This window comes from Cebus imitator, unplaced genomic scaffold (assembly GCF_001604975.1).
Source record: "Cebus imitator isolate Cc_AM_T3 unplaced genomic scaffold, Cebus_imitator-1.0 Scaffold549, whole genome shotgun sequence".
Classification (NCBI taxonomy): domain Eukaryota; kingdom Metazoa; phylum Chordata; class Mammalia; order Primates; family Cebidae; genus Cebus; species Cebus imitator.
In genome coordinates this window covers 188,540-212,071 of record NW_016107864.1, presented here as the reverse complement: position 1 = coordinate 212,071, position 23,532 = coordinate 188,540, and the positions used below count along the sequence as shown (strand labels likewise).

The 23,532-nt window shown below is 39.4% G+C and overlaps 1 protein-coding gene across 1 annotated transcript in view; it reads right to left on the bottom strand.

The window, feature by feature from the left end:
* Nucleotides 1-292: 292 nt before the first annotated feature.
* GRM5 (glutamate metabotropic receptor 5) overlaps nt 293-23,532 on the bottom strand; it is a 155,258-nt gene continuing 132,018 nt past the window's right edge. The window contains exons 6-7 of the mRNA XM_017515413.2: nt 21,100-21,195; nt 293-2,964 (exon numbers count right to left, since the gene is read on the bottom strand). Of these exons, the coding sequence (XP_017370902.1) occupies nt 2,049-2,964; nt 21,100-21,195 (1,012 nt within the window). The 3' untranslated portion in view covers nt 293-2,048. The remainder of the gene's footprint in view (nt 2,965-21,099; nt 21,196-23,532) is intronic.

The window sequence follows — 23,532 nt, the reverse complement described above, 5'->3', positions numbered from 1 at the left end:
TTTTTGAGACGGAGTCTTGCTCTGTCACCAGGCTGGAGTGCAGTGGTGCAATCTCGGCTCACTGCAACGTCCGCCTCCTGGGTTCAAGCGATTCTTCCGCCTCAGCCTCCCAAGTAGCTGGGACCATAGCCGCGTGCCACCATGCCCGGCTAATTTGTTCGTATTTTTAGTAGAGAGGGGGTTTCACCGTGTTGGCCAGGATGGTCTCAATCTCTTGACCTCGTGATCCGCCCGCCTCAGCCTCCCAAAGCACTGAGATTACAGGCGTGAGCCACCGTGCCAGGCCTTCTCAGTCTATTTTCTTTTAAGTAGATGTGAAATTTAAAAAAAAAAAAATACTTACCAAAATAAGGATGTTGAGCTAAAAGAAAAAGTTGTATTTATTTTTCTCTCTGCCAAAAATATACTTCTGCCTCAAAGCAAATCTTTTTCATAAGGCTATCTTAAGTATAAGGCTGGGGCAAATGAACTTTAAATTTATAGGACACCTCCTCCATTTATTACTATCCGTATTTAAAAATCAAAACATTTGGTACCTGAGGATAGCTGCAAAGGGAGGAAGAAAGAGATGACAGTGGATTCAGGTCTTGAACTATGAATTCTACCTATTTGAGACTATCAAAGCACACGTTTCTATTATAACGCTAAATCTCTTTTCTGCAGTTTTAAAAAGTGACAGTATGAAATGCACAAAATAATCATTATTTTAAAAAAGAAAATAAGAATTGCTTTGCCTCTTTTTGGAATGGCTAAGAATGTGTGGTTAATATTCATTAAGGTTCCTCTTTTTTAGTATTTTGTATTGCTTTGAAAAATCTACATTTGTCATAGTTCATAGCTGCCTTGTTTAAGCAGCCAAGAATAGTTAAAATCACTGCTCACTGGCGTAGCTAAATCTCCACTAAGCTGACTTGACACAGTTTAAAATTTTCAGTGTATTAAGATTGTGTTAATCCTTTCAACAACAGTCTCTCAAATTGTGACAATGTCTTCATGGGGTCTATGGACCACTCTTCCAGTGCTGGGACTCAAAAAGAACAAAGGAGCTCTTTGTGCATCAGGTTCTCAAAATAAAGGAATGAAGAAGCCCCAATGCGTATTTTAATATTTTAGTTGGCAATGCAATTGGAACAGCATTCCTAAGGAGTGGCCATTTTTCTTGAAAGAGATAGCCGGGCTGGAGCTCAAGAATGATCAATATAAAGAGAATTTCCAGCTACAACGCACCCCAGTGAGGGAATTACAAAACAGTATTCCAGAAAATATTTTTTTGCTACTCCAGTATTGATTGGCAACATGGTGAAATAGTCAAGAAATCTTCCACTGGTTTTCTTGGTTAATGGAGGTGAATCTGAAATAAGTAGGTGGAATTCCCGATGCAGGCTTTTGGAAGAGTATTTCACAACCAAATTGGAGAGGAGAGTCTCTGGTAGAAACCCTACGTAGTACAGTAACGCGGCACTCACTTTCCAGTACTGTGTTATGCATGGGACACATTCACAACGCCTCAGTAAATACTGGACCCAAGTTACTGCTTTTCAAGGTCTTTATAGGAAAGAAAAAAGCAAAAAGAAAAAGGAGAAAAGTTGATGTTTTGGTCCCAGATTTTGAGTTAGAAAATGTACATTCATGTTTGGTGAATCAAAGACTCTTCTGGGAAAAGAATTAAAGTAAACAAATAAAACTTTTTACAGTTGCTTATTAACTATGCTCTTCAAACCTCCGTTACGCTGTTTCACACGCACTGCTTCCCTGGAGCAAAGCACTTGGAACTGTTGGAACAGACGCCTTGTCAGCCCTCAAAGATACCAGCAGTGTTTCTTAAAAGCCCACGTTTTCTAAGGCCACTAGAAGAAAATCTGCCAAAAGATTTGTCGTCGGTTGTCGTGAGATAGCACTATTGATCTCATGTTTCCATCAAGGGGTGCACTTGGCATCTTCCCCCTGGGCCGTAACCAGGCGACTATGCTTGCCACTGTGTGTGTGAACACTGGGGGCTCCGCTCCACTCCGCTCAGCGCACGCAACCGGCGCGCTTTCCAGGGACATTCACAACGACGAGGAGCTCTGAGTGTAATCTCTTATGATAAGAGTGTCATATTTGGGAGACGACGGGATACAGAGGGCTGACTCGGATACTGGCGAGTTAGGGGTTGTGCTCCCCGAGTCCACCGAGTCTCTGAAGGGGGACGGTGGGGTGAGGGCCACCAGCTCTTCCAGGTCTGGCTTGCCAGCCACAGCCTCGGGCCCGGCCACGGGGCTCTCCCGGGCCGCGTCCCCAGCCGCCTGCGCCCCCACCGCGGGCTGCGCGCCGCCCGTGACCTCGATGGCCGGCAGAGGCTGGATTTCGGCGAAGGTCGTCATGGTCGTGGGCAGCTGGATCTCTTTGGGGATCAGGTAGGACGAGCAGAGCGGGGCGCCCACGCCAGGGCTGGGGGCCGCGGTGGACAGCATCATGGAGTTGAGCTCGCTGATGTTGGCGGTGAAGCGGGTGACCACGCTGCTGATCTGCTCCATGAGCGAGCCCTGCGAGGAGCTGCTGCGCGCCGCGGGCTCCGAGTGCAGCGACGGCACGTCGTCCTCAGTACGGCTGGCCGAGCCTGCGCGGTGGCTCAGCGTGCTGATGGGCGACGGCGAACGTGGCCGCGCCGGCGCCGGGAACTGCTCTTCCCCCTCGGCCACGTCGTACAGCGCTTTGGGACCGGCGTCGGGAGGCTCGGGCCCGGCGCAGGGGCCGGGGCCGGCGCCTGCGCAGCCCGCACCACCCGCGGCCCCCACGCCCCCTGCGCTCCCGCCCGCGCCTGCGCTCAGGCCGCGGCTCTCCGTGCTCTTGGGGAAGGGCTTGATGACCGCCGTCTGGTTGGGGTTCTCTTTCTTGTTGATGTGGATGGACAGGCGCTGCCACAGGTGCTGCCCCCGGGTAGTCTTCTCGTTCTGGGCCCACGTGACGGATTTTCCGTTGGAGCTGCGGAGAGAAGGGAAAAGAGAGGTGACTCAGCGAGGTGCCCAGGGAGTTTGGACGCCACTTCCCCAATGGTGGATGTTCATGGGCCAAGAATGAGGACTTTTCTCATTCTTTCAGGAACACCGCATCAAAAGGACATCATGGAAAGAGACCTTGGAAGTGGCTTTCATTTGCTTGTTTTGCGTTAAAGGCTGCTTTCTCTTCAGTAGTTTATCATTGTCATGAAAATGTGTCAAAGGGGATGCTAGTCGGGATGAAGGAGTATTTATCAGGATTCTGCTGGAGTTCTGAGCCCACCTGTGAGTGCAGCAGCGCACATAGATGCAAGGGCTTGCAGTCTCCTGGCTGTGTGCAAAGTGCCTGGTACAGGGCAGAGGGTTCCTAGAGTTAGTGGCCCCTGAAGGGAAACATTACCACTAGGACCCAAACTCACCAGCAATCAGACAGGAGGGAAAGGGTAAGTCAGGGAATACAAGGAGGTAGACAGTGGTTCCAGTTCAGCCTTTATTCTGGAGGTGGTTATATATAACTAGGGTTTTCTGTCTGAACTCCTGAGTCTGAACACAGTTTTACTTAGGCTGCCTTACCTGCTGGAAAATAAAAATTTAATGAACATACATTTCTATTTAGAACTTCCTTCATAGAAATTCACCTCACAAATTTATTTTGAGACCTATTCTTGAATAACAATTTGATGAGTGAGAGTGCTGTATAATGCCTCCAGCACTCTTAATAGAGTGATTCAAATTAGGATCCTGCTGAATATTTCCGGACTGAAATGTTTTTTTAAAGGCTTCTCCCTCTTTCTCCTTTGTGCTTCTACTGTGGGGTCTGAAAGCCACTTTCAAGATGTGATTGATGCCTCAGCCTTAGCACCTGAAGGTATTCTCCTTACCATTAAAAGCTGACACTGTAGCTTCTAAAGCTACAGACCTTCTTTCAGGAACTTCACATAAGGTCAGCGGATGTGGCCTAACACTTGAGACTTTTTTATTTCTTTATTTATTTTAGACCGAGTTTTGTTCTTGTTGCCCCACCTGAAGTGCATTGGCACCATCTTGGCTCACTGCAATCTCTGCCTCCCGGATTTAAGTGATTGTCCTGCCTCAGCCTCCCAAGTAGCTGGGATTACAGGAATGTGCCACCATGCCCAGCTAATTTTGTATTTTTAGTAGAGATGGGGTTTCACCTTGTTGGTCAGGCTGGTCTTGAACCTTTGACCTCAAGTAATCCACCCGCCTCGGACTCCGAAAGTGCTAGGATTACAGGCGTGAGCCACCCCATGCCTGGTAGAATTTTTTTTTTTAGGTGAAGTTTTGCTCATGTTGCCCAAGCTAGAGTGCAGTGGCACAATCTGGGCTCACTGCAATCTTCGCCTCCGGGATTCAAGTGATTCTCCTGCCTCAGTCTCCCGAGTAGCTGGGATTACAGGCATGTGCCACTACACCTAGCTAATTTTGTATTTTTAGTAGAGTTGGGGTTTCACTATGTTTGCCAGGCTGGTCTCGAACCTCTGACCTCAAGTGATCCGCCCGCCTCAGACTCCCAAAGTGCTGGGATTATAGATGTGAGCCACGGCATCTGGCGGGGAATGTTATCTGAAGAGATCCTGGTATAGTTCCCCATCACAAAGTAATCCAAGATCTCTGTTACTAGGCATCTGTTATTTTCAGTTGAGACACCTCTGTTCTAGGGGCTGTGACCAACAGATAGCCTTGAGCAGCTTGAACACAAAATAAGTTGAAGACTCTGGTTTTATCACCACAGCCTATGGTTATTAAACTAAATTCTGTGTAAGACTCACCTAGGGCATTTGTCAAAGATATAAGATGTGACCCCAGGAGACTGTCTGGATTGGGTTCCAGGGATCTATGCTTTTGACAAACACTCTGTCCTTCTTCTCCCAAAGTAATTTTGAAGCACTTTGTTTCTCAGATTCTTTCACAAACTGAGAAACTGGCAGAAAGCTGTCCTTTTTTTTCTAGACCCCCATCACTCCCTTTGGCCCCTTTTGCTGGAGGGCTGGCTTGCTTTTGAGGGACAGGGGCCTGTACCTCATTTGGAATCCACCTACCTGACTGTCCCTGCAGGATCCACTCTGCCTGAGAAACCAACTGCCTTACTAACAGACCGCCATTTCTGCAGCCCCTGTAATGACATGCTTCTTGCCTCTTTTCACACTGCTTCCCATTTCTTCATCTGTTCCTTTCTACTTCATGGTCTTTCTTTCTCTTTCTCTTTCTCTGCTCCTTCCTGTGAAATTTCTTTCCATTTAATCTACCCAGTATATTGCATTCTTATGTCCTTTTAGAATCCTGGAATATGAACTGCTTCCACCCTGCCTTGCCCTTCCTAGAAAGGATGAACGAATAATTTTGAGATTTGGAGGTTGCTGTGCATCTGTAGTAGCAGAGTGGGTAGGGCCAAACAGTTGGTTTTGCTTTCTAGTGGTTTCAGGATTTATTTTTTCCATTTTTCCTTTAGCCTGATTTGCAAGTATTATGTTTCTTTTTCCCTGGTGTCCACTAACTTCTGGAACATGGCAGAGAAGAAATGGGCCAGTTTATTTATGGGATTTGATTGTGAGGATGGTTGCCAACTACACCTTGTGTCTCTTACCAGAAGGTTAACAAACAGATGTTTTGAACGGTACAGTTATTCTCCCAGGTCACTAACCCCCCTTTTAATACAAAGCCTGGGCTTGAAATCAGGAGTCTAACTGCATTTATTCTGCCAACTTATACCCTCGGAACAATCTTGGTCCTAGCAGAGAGAGGTTTTGCAAACATTTGCTTTTAAAAAGTTTTTTTTTTTTTTTTCTCTCTGGAATGCCTTTAGTTGAACATGATGGAACATAACTTTGGATGTCAGCAGTAACAGTCTTTGGAATCACTGTAGGCATGCCACAAAACATGATGCAACATGAGCATGTTGCAAACTCTTTAGATGAATGTGTGATGAGGAAACCATCCTAATTCATCAATTCTGTACAAACTGTTGACATCTCTTTCCTGGCTGTGCCTTTGCTTACAGTGCCCATGGCCATAAGGGAGAGAGAACGCCAGACCATTTGAGTAACAGTGAAGGCGGACACAAAAAACACTAGACAAGCAGAGAGATAGAGTCTAAATCCGAGTACTTCATTTCATTCTTTAGAATGTGAAAGGTTTTTACCCCTGAAGTAAATGAGAGCTCTTAAGAAAGAAAAAAACAAAAACCTACTCACAACATTATTCTGTTTATTAGTAGAATGTACATTCCATGAAGACAGAGATCTTATCTATACTGTTCAGTGACACTCAGCATAATCTTAATAAGCATTTGATGGATGAATAGGATTCCTTATTAGTGAACAGGGCCCTGTGGGGTATCATGGAAAGTGCAATAGAAAAGGGATCTGAAAAACCGGTTCTTACTCTGGATCTGCCATCTTAGATGCCTGGAAAAGAATGATCTTTTTAAGCCTTGGAAAGAAGCAGACAGTGTCTCATTTGGTTAAGGTTGTTTTGAGATTAAATAAGACAATGTAGGTGAAAAGAGCTGGTAAAGAGGTGTCTAAGGATGTTCAGTTTTTGTATTTTATATGAATACAACATTTCAGAAAATAAAAAGTGTACTCAATGCCGTTTTGATCCCTGATTTAAGGAACAGAGAGTTTAGTGCAAAGTAAAATATCTGGCAAGCCATAAAACATTTCATGGTCTTTTTCCTTTACCTGACCAACTGTAATAAACACTGGAGTTCTATGATCTGTGGCCTCTTTTCTCACCCTAACCTGGCTCCTTAGGTAATCACATCTACCCCATTAAATTCTCAGTTAACCTCCTTCCTCACATGCCTCTTTGTTGTGTTACATTCCTTTTTGCTTAAGCGTATCCTCTTTTTTCTTATTTTATTTTACCTTAATTGTCTTGTCTTAAAGCTTTCCTGACCCTGCTAGGCTAGTTTCCTATAGCCCCTGCATTCAGATGTATAACAACTCTTTGCTATATGTCTATCTCACCTGTTTGATGGGACATTATGAAGGCACCGTGAGAGGGTTTGCTGTTTCCTATATGCCCAGTAGTACCCAGGCATCGTTGAGAACACAGTAGATGCTCAGTAATATTCTTGGGCCAATAATAGAGCACATAAAATGCATTTCATTTTTTAAATTCATACTGAATTATTTTCTATTAGAATTAAATTTTATAAAGAATTCAGTATTAATAACTCTATTTTGTCTTATGGATCTATTTTTATTTGTTATATACCTCCCTTTAATCAATAATACCCAATGTCTACAGGTTTAAAAAATTTCATTAACTAAATATTAAAATACAAAGCCTGATATCTACCATTAAAATCATAAAATAATTACTTTTTATAATTGATATCTGTCTTAGTGAAATTGCTCAGTGATGAAATCTTATTGAGGCAGTAGTAATGGTGGCAAGGAGAAAGGACCCAGATTCTCAGTCCGGGATCTGACTCAGAATGATGTTGGGCAAATCACTTGCCACCTTTGAGCTTCTTTCCTTATTGGGGGAACTAAAGAAAAAAATCTCCCTGCCCACCTTGCATGACCTCTGGGAAAAACCAAAAGGATAATAATACATGTGAGGGTAATTTATATAGACAGCATAGCCCTTCTGCAAATGCAAGGGGTTATTCATTACCACTAAATCTTCCACTCAGTTGAGCTAAGATGTATTTATTATTTAGGCTGAGTCTTTTTTCAGCATTCATATTATATGTATGTCCTTGGGGGCTGAGGTAATAAGAATGAAAGGGAATTTTCGTTACCCATCTATGGCATGTCACCTTCCGTCACTGAATATTTTGTACATTGGAAAAGGAGAAGGAAAGAAGAGTGGAGGGAAAAAGGACGAGATGAAAGGATTTGCCGCATCTGACGAGGGCGCCAGAAGTAACTTCTTGCCCTCTTCCAGGTACCATTTCACCCTTTTGCAAAATATAATAGGATGTCATCTAATGTTCTCTCTGTTAAATTATTTGCTTTTATTTCTTAAAAACAAAAAAGCAGCATATCAATAATGTTATTTGAGGGTTAAGTTTTTTTGTTTATTTCATTAGTTTTTGTTTACATTTGGGTCTGCCAAAATGACACTTTCTATCTTTATTCACAGAGATTTTTTTCTTCCTCTCTTTCCCTTCCATGTGAGACACTTAGCAAATTTATTCATTTCAAGCAGGCTCTGAATGTCATGTCAGTGACCTCTCCCAGTTTCATTATTCCTCTACTCAAACCTGCAGATATTAGAGTATTCTGCATGGCACACCATCATTAGGAAGCAAACATTAATAAAGAAAATAAGTGTTTGACCATCCAAAAATCTATGGAATTTATAATTTTTTGTGCTTATATTAGTTATTGAATGATTGGTGTTTTTCTTTCTCAGAGTTTTTAAAGGTTTTATTGGCATATAATCAATTAAAATTATTTTTATTTCATTGAATTAAAAACATAACTAAATTCTTCCTCTCTTATTTGTTACATGGTTTATTCGTATTTTCATAACTTGCAGAGTTTCAAGGTATCACAGTAATCAAATATATCCTCTAAAGATAATTAAATGCTTTTTTAAAAAATCATCTTTTTTACTGAACCTCTCTTGTTTGTGAACTTTGGGTTGAGGCATAGCTGGGAGGAAGGTCTCATGTGATTGTGAGATTTCTAATATAAAAAAAGATACACACACACACACACACACACACACACACACACACACACACACAGTTTCGCTTTTTTGCCTGGGTTGGAGTATAGTGGCATGATGATGGCTCACTGCAACCTTGAACTCTTGGACTCAAACAATTTTTCAGCCTCCCAAGTGGCTGAGACTACAAGTGTATACCAGCATTCCTGGCTAATTTTCTTATTTTTTTGTAGAAATGGGGGTCTCACTTTGTTGTCCAGGCTAGTCTCAAACTTCTGGACTTAAGTAGTCCTCCCACCTTGGCCTCTCAAATTGCTAAGAGTACAGGCGTGCACCACTGTGCCTGGCCCACAGAAAGTTTTTTTTTTTTTTTAATTTGAAACATCATTGGCAAATGATCCTAGCAAATGATACCTGCAGAATGACATCAGAATATTGGGTCAATGAAAGAATCTCATAAATTAATATAAGTGGAAAATTTGCAATTGCAGTTTCATTTTTCTGTTAATTAAAAAAATTCCTCATCAATATATTTTACGTTCCATAATTGACTTTGAGTTAGAAAGTATGGTAGTCTTTTAAGAAGATACAGAGAAATTTGATACTGTTTAGACATTTCAATATAGGTGGAAGAATTTCTTTCTGATATTTGCCTAAAATGTGACATCTTGATCTTGGAAATTATGCTGAGAAACATAATACAATATATGAAAATGCAGAATCATCTACATACATTTCCCCAGTTACAGCCTAAATGAATAAAAATGGCTATCTTGCTAACAAAAACAATTTAAGGAGCCATGATGAATGCATTACAGATGTATACATAGAGGAAAACACTTGAGGAAATGGAAATGAATTCCGGACTGAATAGTCTAATATAGACACAATTATCAAAGTAATACTATCGTATATTTGCAGAGTGCTTTATGAAGCACTTTTAACAATACTGTATTGTCAGAGGTAGATAGTAGGATCAAAGTCTTTATTTTCCTTTCAAAGATGAAAAAAAACTGAGGCCCAATCATATTAGATGATTTGCCCAAAGTTACACATCTAGCAAAATGGAAAGTGGAACTCAGTTAAAGAGATAACATGATTTCCATTTCTAGTTTCTATGACTTCATATTTTATTTTTGAAATTAGCTGTACTTATTCTATGGAAGAAAATATTTGGATGGTATTTGAAGAGGATATATGTTTTAAGTAGAAAATTATTTATTTGGTTTATATTGTCTCTTTCACCCTAGGTCTGTACTTCTTAATCATATACTTCATAGTCTCAGGAAAGCATCCTACATCTCTCTTTGGTCACTAACTTAAATAGCACAAATTGATTAAAGACCAACATTTGTCAAAGATAATGACTGGATGCCTTAATGATGGAGGCAGTTGATGCCTACAACCATACAAATTAATATTATATGGCAGTTCTTAGCCTTTCTTTCCCATGCTGTGATGAAATTAAAGACAATTCCTATATATAGTACATTTAATTTATACCCCAGTACTTCTAAATCTCACATTTTTTCTCTGACATATTTGGAATACCAGTAAATAGGAATGTTGCAATTGCAGGGATAAACTTAACTCTGCATTATTTTGAAAATCTTGGTATTTCAACTAATGTTGATATCAAATGATATGTGATACCTTTGCAAATGACTTTGCGTCATCAGTGGTTTTTGATACAGTGGCAGAGAGTTACTGACACATGAGATGTCCCTCAAAGGGGGTCAAATTTAATTCAAGAGAGAAGATACATACAGAAGAAGGCTAACGATATGAGTTACTTATGGTATTTTGATAGAGGTTGTTTTTCCTTTACCTACAACCTTGGAATGAGGAAGCAGATAGGCAAGTGAAGGGTTTGCTAAGGGCAAGGAGAGTGAGGCATGGCAGCGGAGCATGGGAACAAGTAATCAGTTTATTGGGCTTTTATAGGGTCAGATAATGAAGGACTCAGAACTTCACAAGAGGGAATAACCTTCCCAGGGGGAGTTGTCCGGGAAAGCTATCTGCCTGCAGAAGATGTTAAACCTAGGCATTAAATAATTGTAGCAATGACAAAAGTCCAGAAATCCACAAGGAATGTCTAAGTATTCCAGTTTGTGACTGTGTGGGGATGGAGTAGGAGTTAAGGCATCAGAAGACAGAGTTTTGACTTTCTGTCTGCTATAGAAGTTCTTCCTGGCCATACCTGACCTTACAGGGTCTTTATTTTGACTGTCTTCTTTATTTTGCTGTCTGAATAACTCATTAGTAATTAACCTTGGGCTTTTTACTAGTGCTTGGAACACACAGGTGGTCTAATATATTAGACAAGAGAGGTAGGCTAATTATTAGATACATATGTAATGTGCTTGCTCGATCAATAAATGAATGAAGAAAGAAATACTCATGGATTCTTTTTGGTGTTATTCTTCAATGATATTTTATGCTGTCACTTATTATTTTATGTGTTTGATCTTTTCCAAGTGAAACAAGAACAGTTTGAATGCAAGCACCATGAGAATCTTCTCTAAACCCTCACCCTACCTTAATCCATTGACATTATTCCTAGTCTGGCCCCAGACTTGGTCCTACTTTAGTAAAATATTAAGGCCTAATTGCTATGTGTTAAATAATTAGCCCTTCAGGCATTGAGAAATAATGAAGACTGGCATAAGCAAAATGGCAGTGTCCAGGGTATATTGAAGATGTTGTTTTAACAATACAGGAATACATTGTTAAGATATTCACAAGTGTGACAAAAATGAGGATGGAAAGGAATGTACTGACACGAAAACTATGTGGAAAAAAAAGGTTTTGGGTTTTTCTTATCAGTATTAGAAGAATTCAGAGAAAAAGTTGTTCACTGAGGAAAGAAGTTTCAAGGAAGGATTTGCAAATAAAGTGGGTATTAACGAGGCCTTAAAGCTTGGGGATGTTAAAATAGCATGGATAAGCAAATCTCAGTTAATTCATGTATTGCATATATGGAAAGGAAACTAATTCTACATGCCTAATCCCATGAAACTCCTCCAACAGTCCAAAGTGATGTGGATTTTCACCTCTCTCTTAAGTAGAAGTGGTTGCAGGTTTCTATGATAATTCCCCCAAAGAATATCTCTTACCAGACATTTAATCCTTAGTAAATTCCTGGTGGGGGGAGGACCACTCACTCAATCCTCTTTTAACTAGTGTTTGGTTTAACAGCAACAGGAGGCCTTTTCAGAAGCTACATGCTCATTCAGGGTGGGTTATTAAAGTGCTTAATGGTACTAGCACGGTTGTTACTTTCCGAGTCCTCATAACAAGCAAGCACCTTAACAAAGGAGAATATGACACAGGAGCATGTGCCAAGCTTCGGAACTGTGTTGAGCCATCACAGAGATTTCCTTCTCAAATCAAACTATTTATTTTGATCTGCAATTCTGTTACCTGCACTAAGCCTCAAACTAAACGAACTGGTATTAGTTGATAAAGTGATACAAACTTAGAACTAGTTAGGAGGATGAGCTCTGGTAATTTGTTGTATGTTTTCAAGAAGCTAGAAGAAAGGATTTTGAATGTTCACAACCAAAGAAATAAATGTTTGTGGTCATCGCCATGTTAATGACCCTGTTTTTGTCATTACACTTTGTATGTGTGTAAGGAAACATTCTGTATCCTATAAATGTCTATAATTATTAAGTGTCAACTAAAAATTAAGCAATAGAAACTTCATTAAACTGTTATTCATCTTGTCATTTAAGCCCTAGGTCTTAGCCAAGATGCCTTAACAAAGATTAGAAAGAATTTTAGATTCTGGTACTTTTTTTCATAACAGTAAGTGATTTTTCCAGCAATTACTGTAAAGCTCAGATTACAATTTAGCAAATAGTGAACAAAACCAGACACAGCTGTTTTGTGTCTAGAAGCTTCTGCAGTCAGGAAGACTTAGTGGGGGAATTCAGCTTGATTTAAACCTTGAATAAAACATGGAATTGGGATTGGTGGCAAAGAAGAGGAGAATCCTGGAATGATAATAGTTTCTATTTTAATAGAACTTTTCAGCTCACAAGTTGTTTTCACTGATGTCATCATATTTCACCTTCATAACAGCTATCTAAGGTAGCACTTATCAAATAGTATTTTTGATTACTTTTTTACAAATCTGTACCTGCACTAAACCTGGAGCATTCCAAGGGCAGATGCTACATGTATTTCCTGTGCTTAATATGGTGTCTGGTACAGAGTAGGTAAGCTGGGAGTGTTAGTGAAATAAAGTGAACTATACCATCTTGAGTGTTTGCTATTGACGGGTATAATGAACCTGCACTGTAGATGTGAAAAATGAGGCTTATGGAACTAAACTAAGTTGCCCAAGTCAAAGTAAATGGCAGGACGGTGCCCCAAATCTGACGCTAAATCCAGAGTCATTCACATTGTCTGTGTGCTCAGTGCCAAGATACACACATGAACCAAGCGGCTGCCAAGACATACCCTTGTGGAGCATCCAAAATGGCAATGGCCCAGGTTTTGCCCATAAAATAACCTGATCCATTCTAAAGCTCTGTGTCAACATTGCTGAGATGAATCCTGGGGGACAGTAACATAAGAGTTGTCCTAGGATGTTTAGAATGGGTGCTGGGGAAATGATTTCTGTTTAGGCAAAAAGACTCCTTTCTATCTTAGAGCACCTCAGCTGAAGCCTGTGACTTAAATCTGATGTATGAAGGGTACATTAGTTGGGAGGCTTGAATCCTGGGTGCAGATTCACCACCAATATGTATATTATCTAGTGAAGTCTCTTGGTTTAAGAAGAAAATTTATTGGTTATAGGGTTTTTATTTTAATCGGATAAAGTGGGCACACACCAAAGATAAAAGTCACTGCTATCAGTTAGTTCCAGTCCCATTTCCTATGAAATTCTTGGGATGCTGAGCACTGTATCCTTGCAGTATTAAAACAAATTTAAATCTCCCAGGGACACCATTATTTTGCTTAATGTCAATCTTCTTGGTTCTCACAGACAACATAAATCTTTCCTTTTTCTGGACCTTAGAAAGTTAATTGGGTAGATGTACACAAACATACAGCTATTCCTGATTAATGTTTACTTTTTTCCTTAAATTGTAATGTATTGCCCTTTGTATCCACACACACGTTTCTGACCCCCTCACTTAAATTCTTTTATTCTTTAAAAATATCTGTGCATGTGTGCTGTCATATGTATGCTATTAAATTGACTACAAAATTGAGGATTAGAGAGGTTCAAAGAACTTGTGAGCATAAAAGTAGAAAATACTTAAGGTATAAACATCTTGCTAAAGCCATGATTTTTGATGAGCTATTGATACTAGGAGAAGGGAAGACAGTGTGTGTAAAAACATAGTGTAAAAGCAAAGTGGGACACAGTGGCAAAAATGTTTTTAAAAATGATTAATAAATAATCCTTGTGTTGAAGAACTGGTTCAAACTAACTCCTTAAACATGGGATTAGATAAAACAATTAATTTAAATTTTCAGAGCACTTAGCTTTGCTGAGTAACTTCTGCCTACATTTCAATATTACCATTATACATAATGGGAAATACCAGTAAGATTAGCTGGACAGGATTCCAAGATTTTATCCCTATCTTTAGGTGAGACTAAAAGTAGAAAGCATCCCTTAAAATTCACTTCCCCATCTAGAGCATACAAGTTTTGACTTGATGACTACATGTCAGGCTGTTCCCATTTTGACTTGGGATTTTCCATTAGAAATGATTTTGATTTCCTTTTCACAGAAAATTACAAGCTAGGGAATGTATTGTTTCAAATAAAATATATGCAAATATACTGTTTATAACTACTGAATTATCTATAAAAAAAACTATGTTTTCCATAAATGTGTACATATAGTTGTGTGTGTACATATATATGTCTATTCATAAAATAGGTTTTTCACAGGCAAGGATAGCAGCCTCGCACAAGGCTTTGACCAGCTCTTCCTTTTTTTTCAGTAAAAAGGATATTAGATAAGAAGAGAATTGAGCAGAAACTAAGATGAGAGTCACAGAAATCAAGTATTCCTGTTACATTTATATATTACATTTTTTTACATGCTAAAAAAAGAGACTGTTCAATTTAATAATACAAAAATAGAATATACTCTGAGTAATTCGTAATTCTTTTGGAAAAATAAGCAGATAATTAGAAAGCTGGTTAATATTAGTGGTACTTAATAAGGCTAGTTAATTAATATTCCAATCACCAAATATTAGCTACTCTTTTAAGTTTTTGCTGGTCTTACAAAAGATTTTGTTGGGAAAATGCTTATAATAAGATTTCAAAGATTATTATAAGCTACTCAGACATAATTTTGATGCTATGTTTTTTGATATATTTTTTATAAAATTAAATGGTATAGAAAATAAGACTAATAGGTGGTTCATGAATAAATGGTTTCAGGGTCAAATAAGTTAAACAAATTAAACTCATATCTTTTGAACTTATCTACTTTTTATGTAACTATTCACTGAGAATTTTCAAGAATGGCATATGTGCATATGAGTTGGCCACATTATTGTTAGCCATAACTTCATCCCTGCTTCCCTCCTCCAGTCCTGACCACCATCCAAATCTTGGCCTTATTATTGGTACCACAGGTATAAAATCTTAATGTAGACTATTGCTTTTGCAGGTCCCATCAGAGTAAATTTTATTTCTTTAAGACTGTCATTTCCTTTAGGGTGGAGATTATTTTATACTTCCCCAAACACCTCAGGGTCTCTAAAACAGCGCTGCCTACCTACTCAAAGCCTATCAGGCACTTTTATTGAGTGGCTGATTGAATCAATAGACTCTTCACTTGTTGAGTACTGAAGATTTAAAAGTGAACAATACATTTTTTTTTTTCTGTGTGTGTGGACTTAAAAACCTCTAGTTTAATAAGAAGACACGGGCAACCAAATAATAAGCAATATCAGATGTAAAGGTAAAATACATTAGAATTATGAAGTTGGGCAGAGTTTAGCTAGACTAAGACATTTAAAAGGCTTAAGGGAGGAATTGACATTAGAGTTGGTTTGGAAACCTGATTAGGTTTGCTAGGTAGAGCAGGAATGGGAGTTGGAAAAGATGGATAGAAAGAGGAAGGAAGGATAATCCAGCTAGAAATACAGCATGTCTTAAGATGTGCTGTTGCAGAAAATAGTCAGCATGCCTGGAGAATTGTGTGATATCTGGGTTGTCTGGAAAGGGGAACATATGGACCAAAACGGTAGGAATAACAGTCAAATAGTTAGGTCAGGGTTAGTTTATTAAGGGCCTTTTGTTCTGGGTGCATGAGTTTGTATTTTTTCCTGGGTGGCTGATAACATAATGATTAAAGTGTGTGAACTGCAGAATCAGACTGAGTTGGGCTCTAATACGGGCTTTACTGATGACTTTTTTTCAAAGATTAAATGAACAATTATGCAGATAAAGCATTTGACACAGTGTCTCATGTTTCCAAGTACTCAATAAATGTTGGCTGCTTTTATAGGTAACTATGGCAGAACATGAAGTTTAAAACAGGGAAATTATATCATTGGATTTATTTATTTTTTGTTATTATTAGATTTTGTTTCACTTACTTTTTGAGAGTTGATTTTTGAGCAAATGACCATGGTGGCAGGGTAGAGAAAGACAAGACAAAATAGTATACATGTAAAAAACAAACTGGGTGGCCTTGGATAGTAAGAGCACATACTAAAATTTATTGAATGCCTACTGTGTGTCAAGTAGTATGCTAATGCTGTATTTATATAATTGCATTTAATTTTCACAGCATCCTAGTAAGAGAAGTGCTATATCATAAACTGAATTTTATAGAAAATGGAGATTGAAGAGTTGAAACGGCACTTCAAGGTCACACACTGGCTAGTGCCAGAACCAGATATTGAAGTTCCTTTGATTTTAGATTTTTCATGGGATTGCTCTACTATGTATGTTATTTCATTTCCCTGAGTCTCATTTCTCTGTGTGTAGCATGGAAAGAAAAATGTATCCCTTTTTTATATGTTCTTGGGAGGGCTTAATGCATAACATACATGAAGGGACAAGTATAGTGTCTGATACATAGTAATCATAGCAATGGTACTAATTCTTCTTTTTTAGAATATGTTAGAGTATTAATTTGAAATTGACTTTGGAGATAAATAAAGTGAAGATTATTGTAGAAATTCTAATCTATTTTAAAAAGCCAGCTGGCTTCTACTGTCTGTACTAGACAGGCAGAATCTTTCTCTTATCTATGGACTTTAAATTTTATATAACTATATGCCTTATACTTTCTGAATACTCAATTTAGATCTGTTATTATGTATTATTCTATTACTTTTAATTCTGTTTATACTGGTATAAACTATAGTGTATGATAAGAATGGGGACTTTATCTAAGGCATAAACTTTCCTGTGTTAGAGGGGTTTTATATTACATTGCAGTTATCTGTTTTTCTGACTGTTTCTCAACAGACTGCAGATTTTCAAGGGAATTAGTCATATCTTGGTCATCCATTTTTCTCTAGAGTCTTTTGAGTGCTTGGTTCTTAATAGGTGGTTAATAAATGAGCTTTACCTGAAGAAAGAAATAATCGAATGAATGAAAGGCAATCCTATAATGTCTTATGACATTATATTTGGGGCTATCCGAGGTCCTACCCATTTAACAAGGACTTATTATGACATTACTCTTACCAAATTCTCTAAGGCTTTATTAAACAATTATACCTACTAGAATTAGATGCTGCATATCGCAGGTGAAAATCAGTTACTCAACTGATTGAAAGTCAGTAGTTCACATAGCTTATATCACAAAAGAATAACAATAATAATTCTCTTCTGTGTTCAAAAATAACCCATACCACCCTCCTTCCTCCGGCACTGGAGGGGGACTAGGGGTTTATTTCATTTGACTTAGGGAGCTGTTTCTCAAAGAGATACTAGGAGGCTCAGAATGTCTTTGCTTCTCTTACATGAGCTATACAACCTGAGCACATCAGGAAACAGATTCCGAGTACTCCAATGCCATGCCCCTGCTGAGACAGAAGATAATAACATTCAGTGTTGAGGTTTCAGTCATTCCTGAGGCTGGACCATCTTGCTAGGAACTCACACAGTAACAGGGTTTAGATAATTTCCAGTTCTTACAGCCACCTCCCTGTTTAGGACTCTTTTTCACTTCTCCTGCAATCAGGAGGATTCTGCTCTGAATCACACTTAGACTGTCCACTGTGAAAATATGAAAAGATGACAAGTTATACTATATTCAGACATAAGGTTAAAAAAAGCCTCTTCACATAAAGGGAAAACAGAAACGTATTTCAGGAAGCTAGTGTGCTATGGGCAACTATTATATTCTCATTCCTTTCCCAGCATGAGGGTTGAGGGAGGAGGGCAAAAGTAAGAGAGCATCTGTCTAATGTTACAGTTCAGAAAATGTGCTCTGCTCTGCTTCAACTGTAAACATTGTGAAATGCTTTCTTTCCCCACCAGGCAACTTGGCTCTGGGATAATCATCCTAGGCATGAATTCATAGAGTACTATCCATTCTACATTTTTATTATAGAAAACAGGCAAATGAAATGTGGAGTGACACTCTTGGTTTTCTGTGGTTGTTTGAGCTCCCCTTAGCTCCTCCCTGGAACTGGTTGTTCAGTAGTGGCTACAGAAGAGTCCCAGATGTTTGCAGAGTAAATGTGATGCTTGGCTTTGACTCCTGGAAGCAATGGAGGGTGGAGTAGGGATGAATTTCCAAAAAAAAGCCTTATTTATTGACCCTAAAAATACCTTATAAAAGCCTCGCCTACATAGAGTTAACCTTTCTCCAGCCCTTCCATTCAATTCCTGAGTAAGCAAATTTGGATTAACTACTCCAAACCCTTACTTAGAAACTGTTTCCATCACAGTGATCTGCTCCCTGACATCTTTTCTCTTAATGTTCATTTTAAACTTATTCCTTCTGGATAAATATTACGTGTGTGCATGCATGTGTGTCTGTATTTATATGAACAAATGTGAAGTTGGAAAAAAAGACACCAAGGCCTTGTGAATTTTGGCCTCTCTTTTCATAGGTCTCTAGGCCTTTTCTACTCTTCAGGGAAAGCTTAAGTACTACATGTCTCCTCTCATCTCTCTCTCTGTCATGTGTGTGTGTGTGTGTGTGAGCGAGAGAGAGAGTGTGTTTTTATATAGTGCTAAAGAAATGAGAAGGAAGAGATATTAGGAAGGGAAGATCATTTGTTCCCAATTAACTCTGCATATCTGCGTGGCTGAGGTGGTTGCTCCAACAGACTTGTATTTATTGTAGCTTGCATGATTCCCCTTTGTTCCACAAGGATATAGCAATGTAATAAGCCTTTTCATTACCTTGGCTATATCCAAACAGGTGAGAAAGCAAAAATTAAATGATATCTTGCTGTTGCACAGAAACTCAGGCGTTTCTTTCTGGAGATACATCAGATGGCTACCTTTGTGTATCTGGACCTGACCCAAGGAAGCCTGGAGTGTTTATCTGGGATCTCCTACTCTCTGTGTAGCACCCTCTCTGACCCTTTCCCCCATTCTCAATCAAGACAGCCTTGAGCAAATCTGATTTCTGGGATGATCAGATCTGAAGTTCTAAGCATTCACTAAGCACTGCTAAGAGCATTGCATAGCATAATTGAAACCAAACGCTTGCCACAAACAGCCCCATGTCATCTCCTAGATGAACAGATTACTAAAATACCAGTTCATGCACTGGCTTCATTGAGATGACCTAGGAAACTTGCTACATGACAGATTGTTACATTGTATTGCCCCGTATTTTGCCTCAGTGGGTTTGATAGTCAGCTAAGTTTGCCAGGTTTGGGAACTCCATTTTTATACCTCAAATTAGAAGTCACTCTGGAAACATCCCTTCAGCCCTCATTTGGTGAAGTCACTTTCACCTTGTCCAGCTTACTCTGGTGCTGTTTGCCTAATTTTCAAGGACAGGAATTATGCTACTTTGTTATATCTAAGTGGAAGGAAAATAGAAGCCCCAGCAGCAGTCTGTTGAGTCACTCACAAAAAATGATCCTCTGGGGCTCATTTTGCAGACACACTGAGATCCAAAGATAGCTATACAGAGGGATTGTTGGCATAAGGCCATCAGATACACCAATGTGCACACATAAATGCCTATACACGTACACCCACTATCATTGCTCTGTCTCTGTGAGCCATGGACAAAGCTGTCCAAGCTTTTGGCCAGGGCTGTTATGAATGCTTGCTCAGACTGTATGCTGAATAGTTCTGGACACCATTTCATAGATTGCAATGTGAATGGTCCTCCAGCAGTTGTGCAATGTGGTGGGCCTTGGAAAAATTTAGTCTTTATTTCCAAAACAGGAAGGAGCCCACCACTGAGGAAGCAAACATGATGTTTGGGGTGAAATTTCCACAGGATTTTCTTCTTGTTATGCAGTTAGGTGGCAAGCTCTGCTCTCAGCACATGCACACGCATATGCACACACTCTACTTACTGGATTTTTCCTTTTCTCCAATCCAGAATGATTTGCTAAAGTTTCCTTCCATACCCCTACACCACAGATGGATTGGGAAATGCCACAACAAATTAGAGGTGGAGAGTTAAGTCATGGTAAGTGACTCCTCAACCCAAGACTCCTTCAACATTCTGGAACTGTTTAATGTCAATCTTGACTGTCTTTTTCTCCAGAGCCCTTTTCTCAAAACCAAGTCCCATGCAATAAAGCACGTTTATTTCATGCAACACAGTTTAGCTAATGCTTATAGTTCCAAATACTCTGGTTTACTAGGTACAACTCAGTCGGGAGTGCCTAGTATAAAGGAACATGCACAGCACAGCGACAGAGAATGCTCATCACCAACACAAGGAAGTAAAGGAGATGCAAAGCTATGGTAGCTAGAGGAGGATTAGCTTTCCTGATTTCAGTTTGAGAAAAGCCACGTGTCTCTACAGTCCACTAGTTTGGCAAGGCATTTGCACTTGGCTGTGAGATGATGTTACTTTCAAAGTAAGTCATATTAATTTCCAGGCTTGTCCAGGATTGGGGCTGGAGTCTTCCCTCAATTGTAGTCCTTTCCTTAAAACCAGTTCTAAGCTTTTGCATTTCTTTTATTAAGTGATTGAATAGCCCTGGAATATGAGTTTCCTCCAATCTCTTCCACTTTGCAAACTCCAGAACCATTTGACCAATAAGTTAAAACCCAGAGGAGGACTGACTGTGAGCTAAGGCTTCAGACATGCAAAGCGCGCAACCCTGGGAAACAGCAGCATCTGGGACAGGAGGCTCCCATTACTTCACATGAGGACGTCATAGGTTTTACAAAGCAAACACACACAGAAAACCAGTAGTGGCCCAAGTTGGACACACTGTCTGGGATGCACAGTTAAGTGAGGACCCAGACCAGGGAGCCACCTGTTCCTCTAGCTTGCATACATTTATTTCACACCACCTCAGACCACTCATAGTTTTCTTACCTGCTCATTGTTGCTCTCCCACCATTCCCCATACTCCCTTTGTGGGTGAAACACTCTATTTCCGACTTGTGCTGGGCCAGTCTCCTGTCTTTGTACCTGGTGAGCATGAACAAGGACAGGAGCAAACAGAAAGACGTGATTGTGTGCTTAACTGCCAGGCTGAGGAAGGGCCGTGACTGTGGAGATGGTCACCCTGTGCCAAAACAGGGGTTCCTGTTCTTAATGCAATGATCAACCTGTGATACTTATTAGATTATTATGATGGGATATGGCCAGACAGCATCAGGGTTGACGTTGTTACTTTTTGGCTAAACTGCATGTAACCCATTCTTTCACACTGCCTGTTAAATTTATCACATTTAATATTCAATGGTAAAAGGAGTGCAATTTCAAGCATCTTAGAAAAAGATGAATATCAGTCAATACGTTAGAATCTATGTAGTGCTTGCCATATATCAGACACTATGCTAGAACTTTACCTAAATTGTATCCTGGGAACCGCCCTGGGCCAGAGGCTTTGTTATTGTTTTCATTTTACTGATGAAGAAACCTAAGATTATAGAGGTTAAGTAAATTGATCAAAGATACATAGTAAGTGGTTGGGCTGGATTCTGAATACAGGGAGTCTAAGTTTGGAACCCACACTTTAGCCATTGTAATGTGTTGCCTTCCATTACCAAGTTGTTTTTTTGTTTCTTTTGTTTTTTTTTTTGTTTTTCTCTTTTTGAGACTAAGTCTCACTCTGTTGCCCAGGCTGGATTGCAGTGGCAGCATCTCAGCTCACTGCAACTCTGTCTCCTGGGTTCTAGCAAGTCTCCTGCCTCAGACTCCTGAGTAGCTGGGACTACAGGCACCTGCTGCCACACCTAGCTAATTTTTGTATTTTTAGTAGAAACAGGGTTTCACCGTGTTAGCCAGGATGGTCTCTATTTCTTGACTTTGTGATCCGCTTTCCTCAGCCTCCCAAAGTGCTGAGATTACAGGTGTCAGCCACTGTGCCTGGCCCCATTATCAAGTTTTTAAGCTAATTGTTATCTTGAACAAGCCCTCATTGAATGATACCATTCTGGATGCTGTTAGATGTTGGTAATAACAGAAGTGAGAAGACATGTTCTTTGGGTATGAAAAGTTTCTATAACCATTAAGCTGAAGTATGACTGTCAGTATTGGGAGGCCTCCATTTTAGAGTGTGGCTTAAGCAGCTTTTGCATTGTATTTGGAAGTTCACTGCCCTTGGAAGATACTAGATACTTCATCTAAAATAAGTGATGAGATTCCCAGCATTACTCTTCTATGTGGTGCATCAAGATAACGTCTTGTACTTCAATGACAGTTTTTCGAGCCAACATGATTCCACAGAAATCACCTTTTTTATTCATTGGTTCAACTCCATGAGGTTGTTAAAAGAGAGCTGTTATTTCCACTTGCCAAATAAGAAAGTTAGATTTACTTAGCTGACTTCATGAAAGTCACATGCCTCATCAGCAGAGAAAATCACCAGTAGAGCTTGCAGGGGCCCAGGACTCTTAAGACTTTACTACCTTTTTGCTAATTAAGCTAGAGCCTGGTATGACACCACTTCATTCACATTCCTGGCATCCAATAGGCAGTGATAAAGGGGGTTACTAAATGAGACTTGTTCACCTCAGTACAGTCAAAATCCTTTGTTTCTATTCCTGGTGTTTCAAAAGTATTATAAAATGAAACAAAATGCAACAAAGTCAAGATCATTACTGATCCTGGGGCAGAGGCCTTCCTTTTCATTTTTTTCCCTTCCAAAATGTTTAAAGTATCTAATATTTGAAGAAAAATGGCTTATTATATCAAGCCAAATGAATTTAATGGACTACCTATTTAGCAGACATTAGTTGAGCATTTATTAAATCCTAGGTAATGGACTTCGCACTACAGATATAAAGATAAGTAATCTGCAGATCCTGCCTGATAGAACTTACTTAACAGTAGGAGAAGGACAAAAGAAGAACAATGTACACAAGATAGACATCTTTAAATGCAGGCATAAAGAAGGAAGGAAAAGAACTTAGGGACTTTGTCAAAGGAGGTAAAGCGTCAGACCAAGCTAGATAGAGTAGACTTAATTTTACCAAAGAAAATACCTTAGAAGTAGCAATGGTTTGCAATGTGGCAGTGATGCCCCACATTTCAATGCAAAGTTTTTTGTGCTTATTTGTGAATTGAATAGTTCAACCAAAATACTGCTCTACAGCTTAAATGAATATTGATAGAATAATAAATTATTGGTGGTCATTCAGTTCCTTACAAAGGGATCCTTAACATGTTTTTGAATACCTTCTGTTAGGCTAGTTGTGAATTAATCATTAAATATTTCACAAATGAATTAAGAAACCTACAGTCTTCATGCTTATAAGCTCTTTTCTCTCTTTCCCTTTCTCTCATGACCACAGACACACT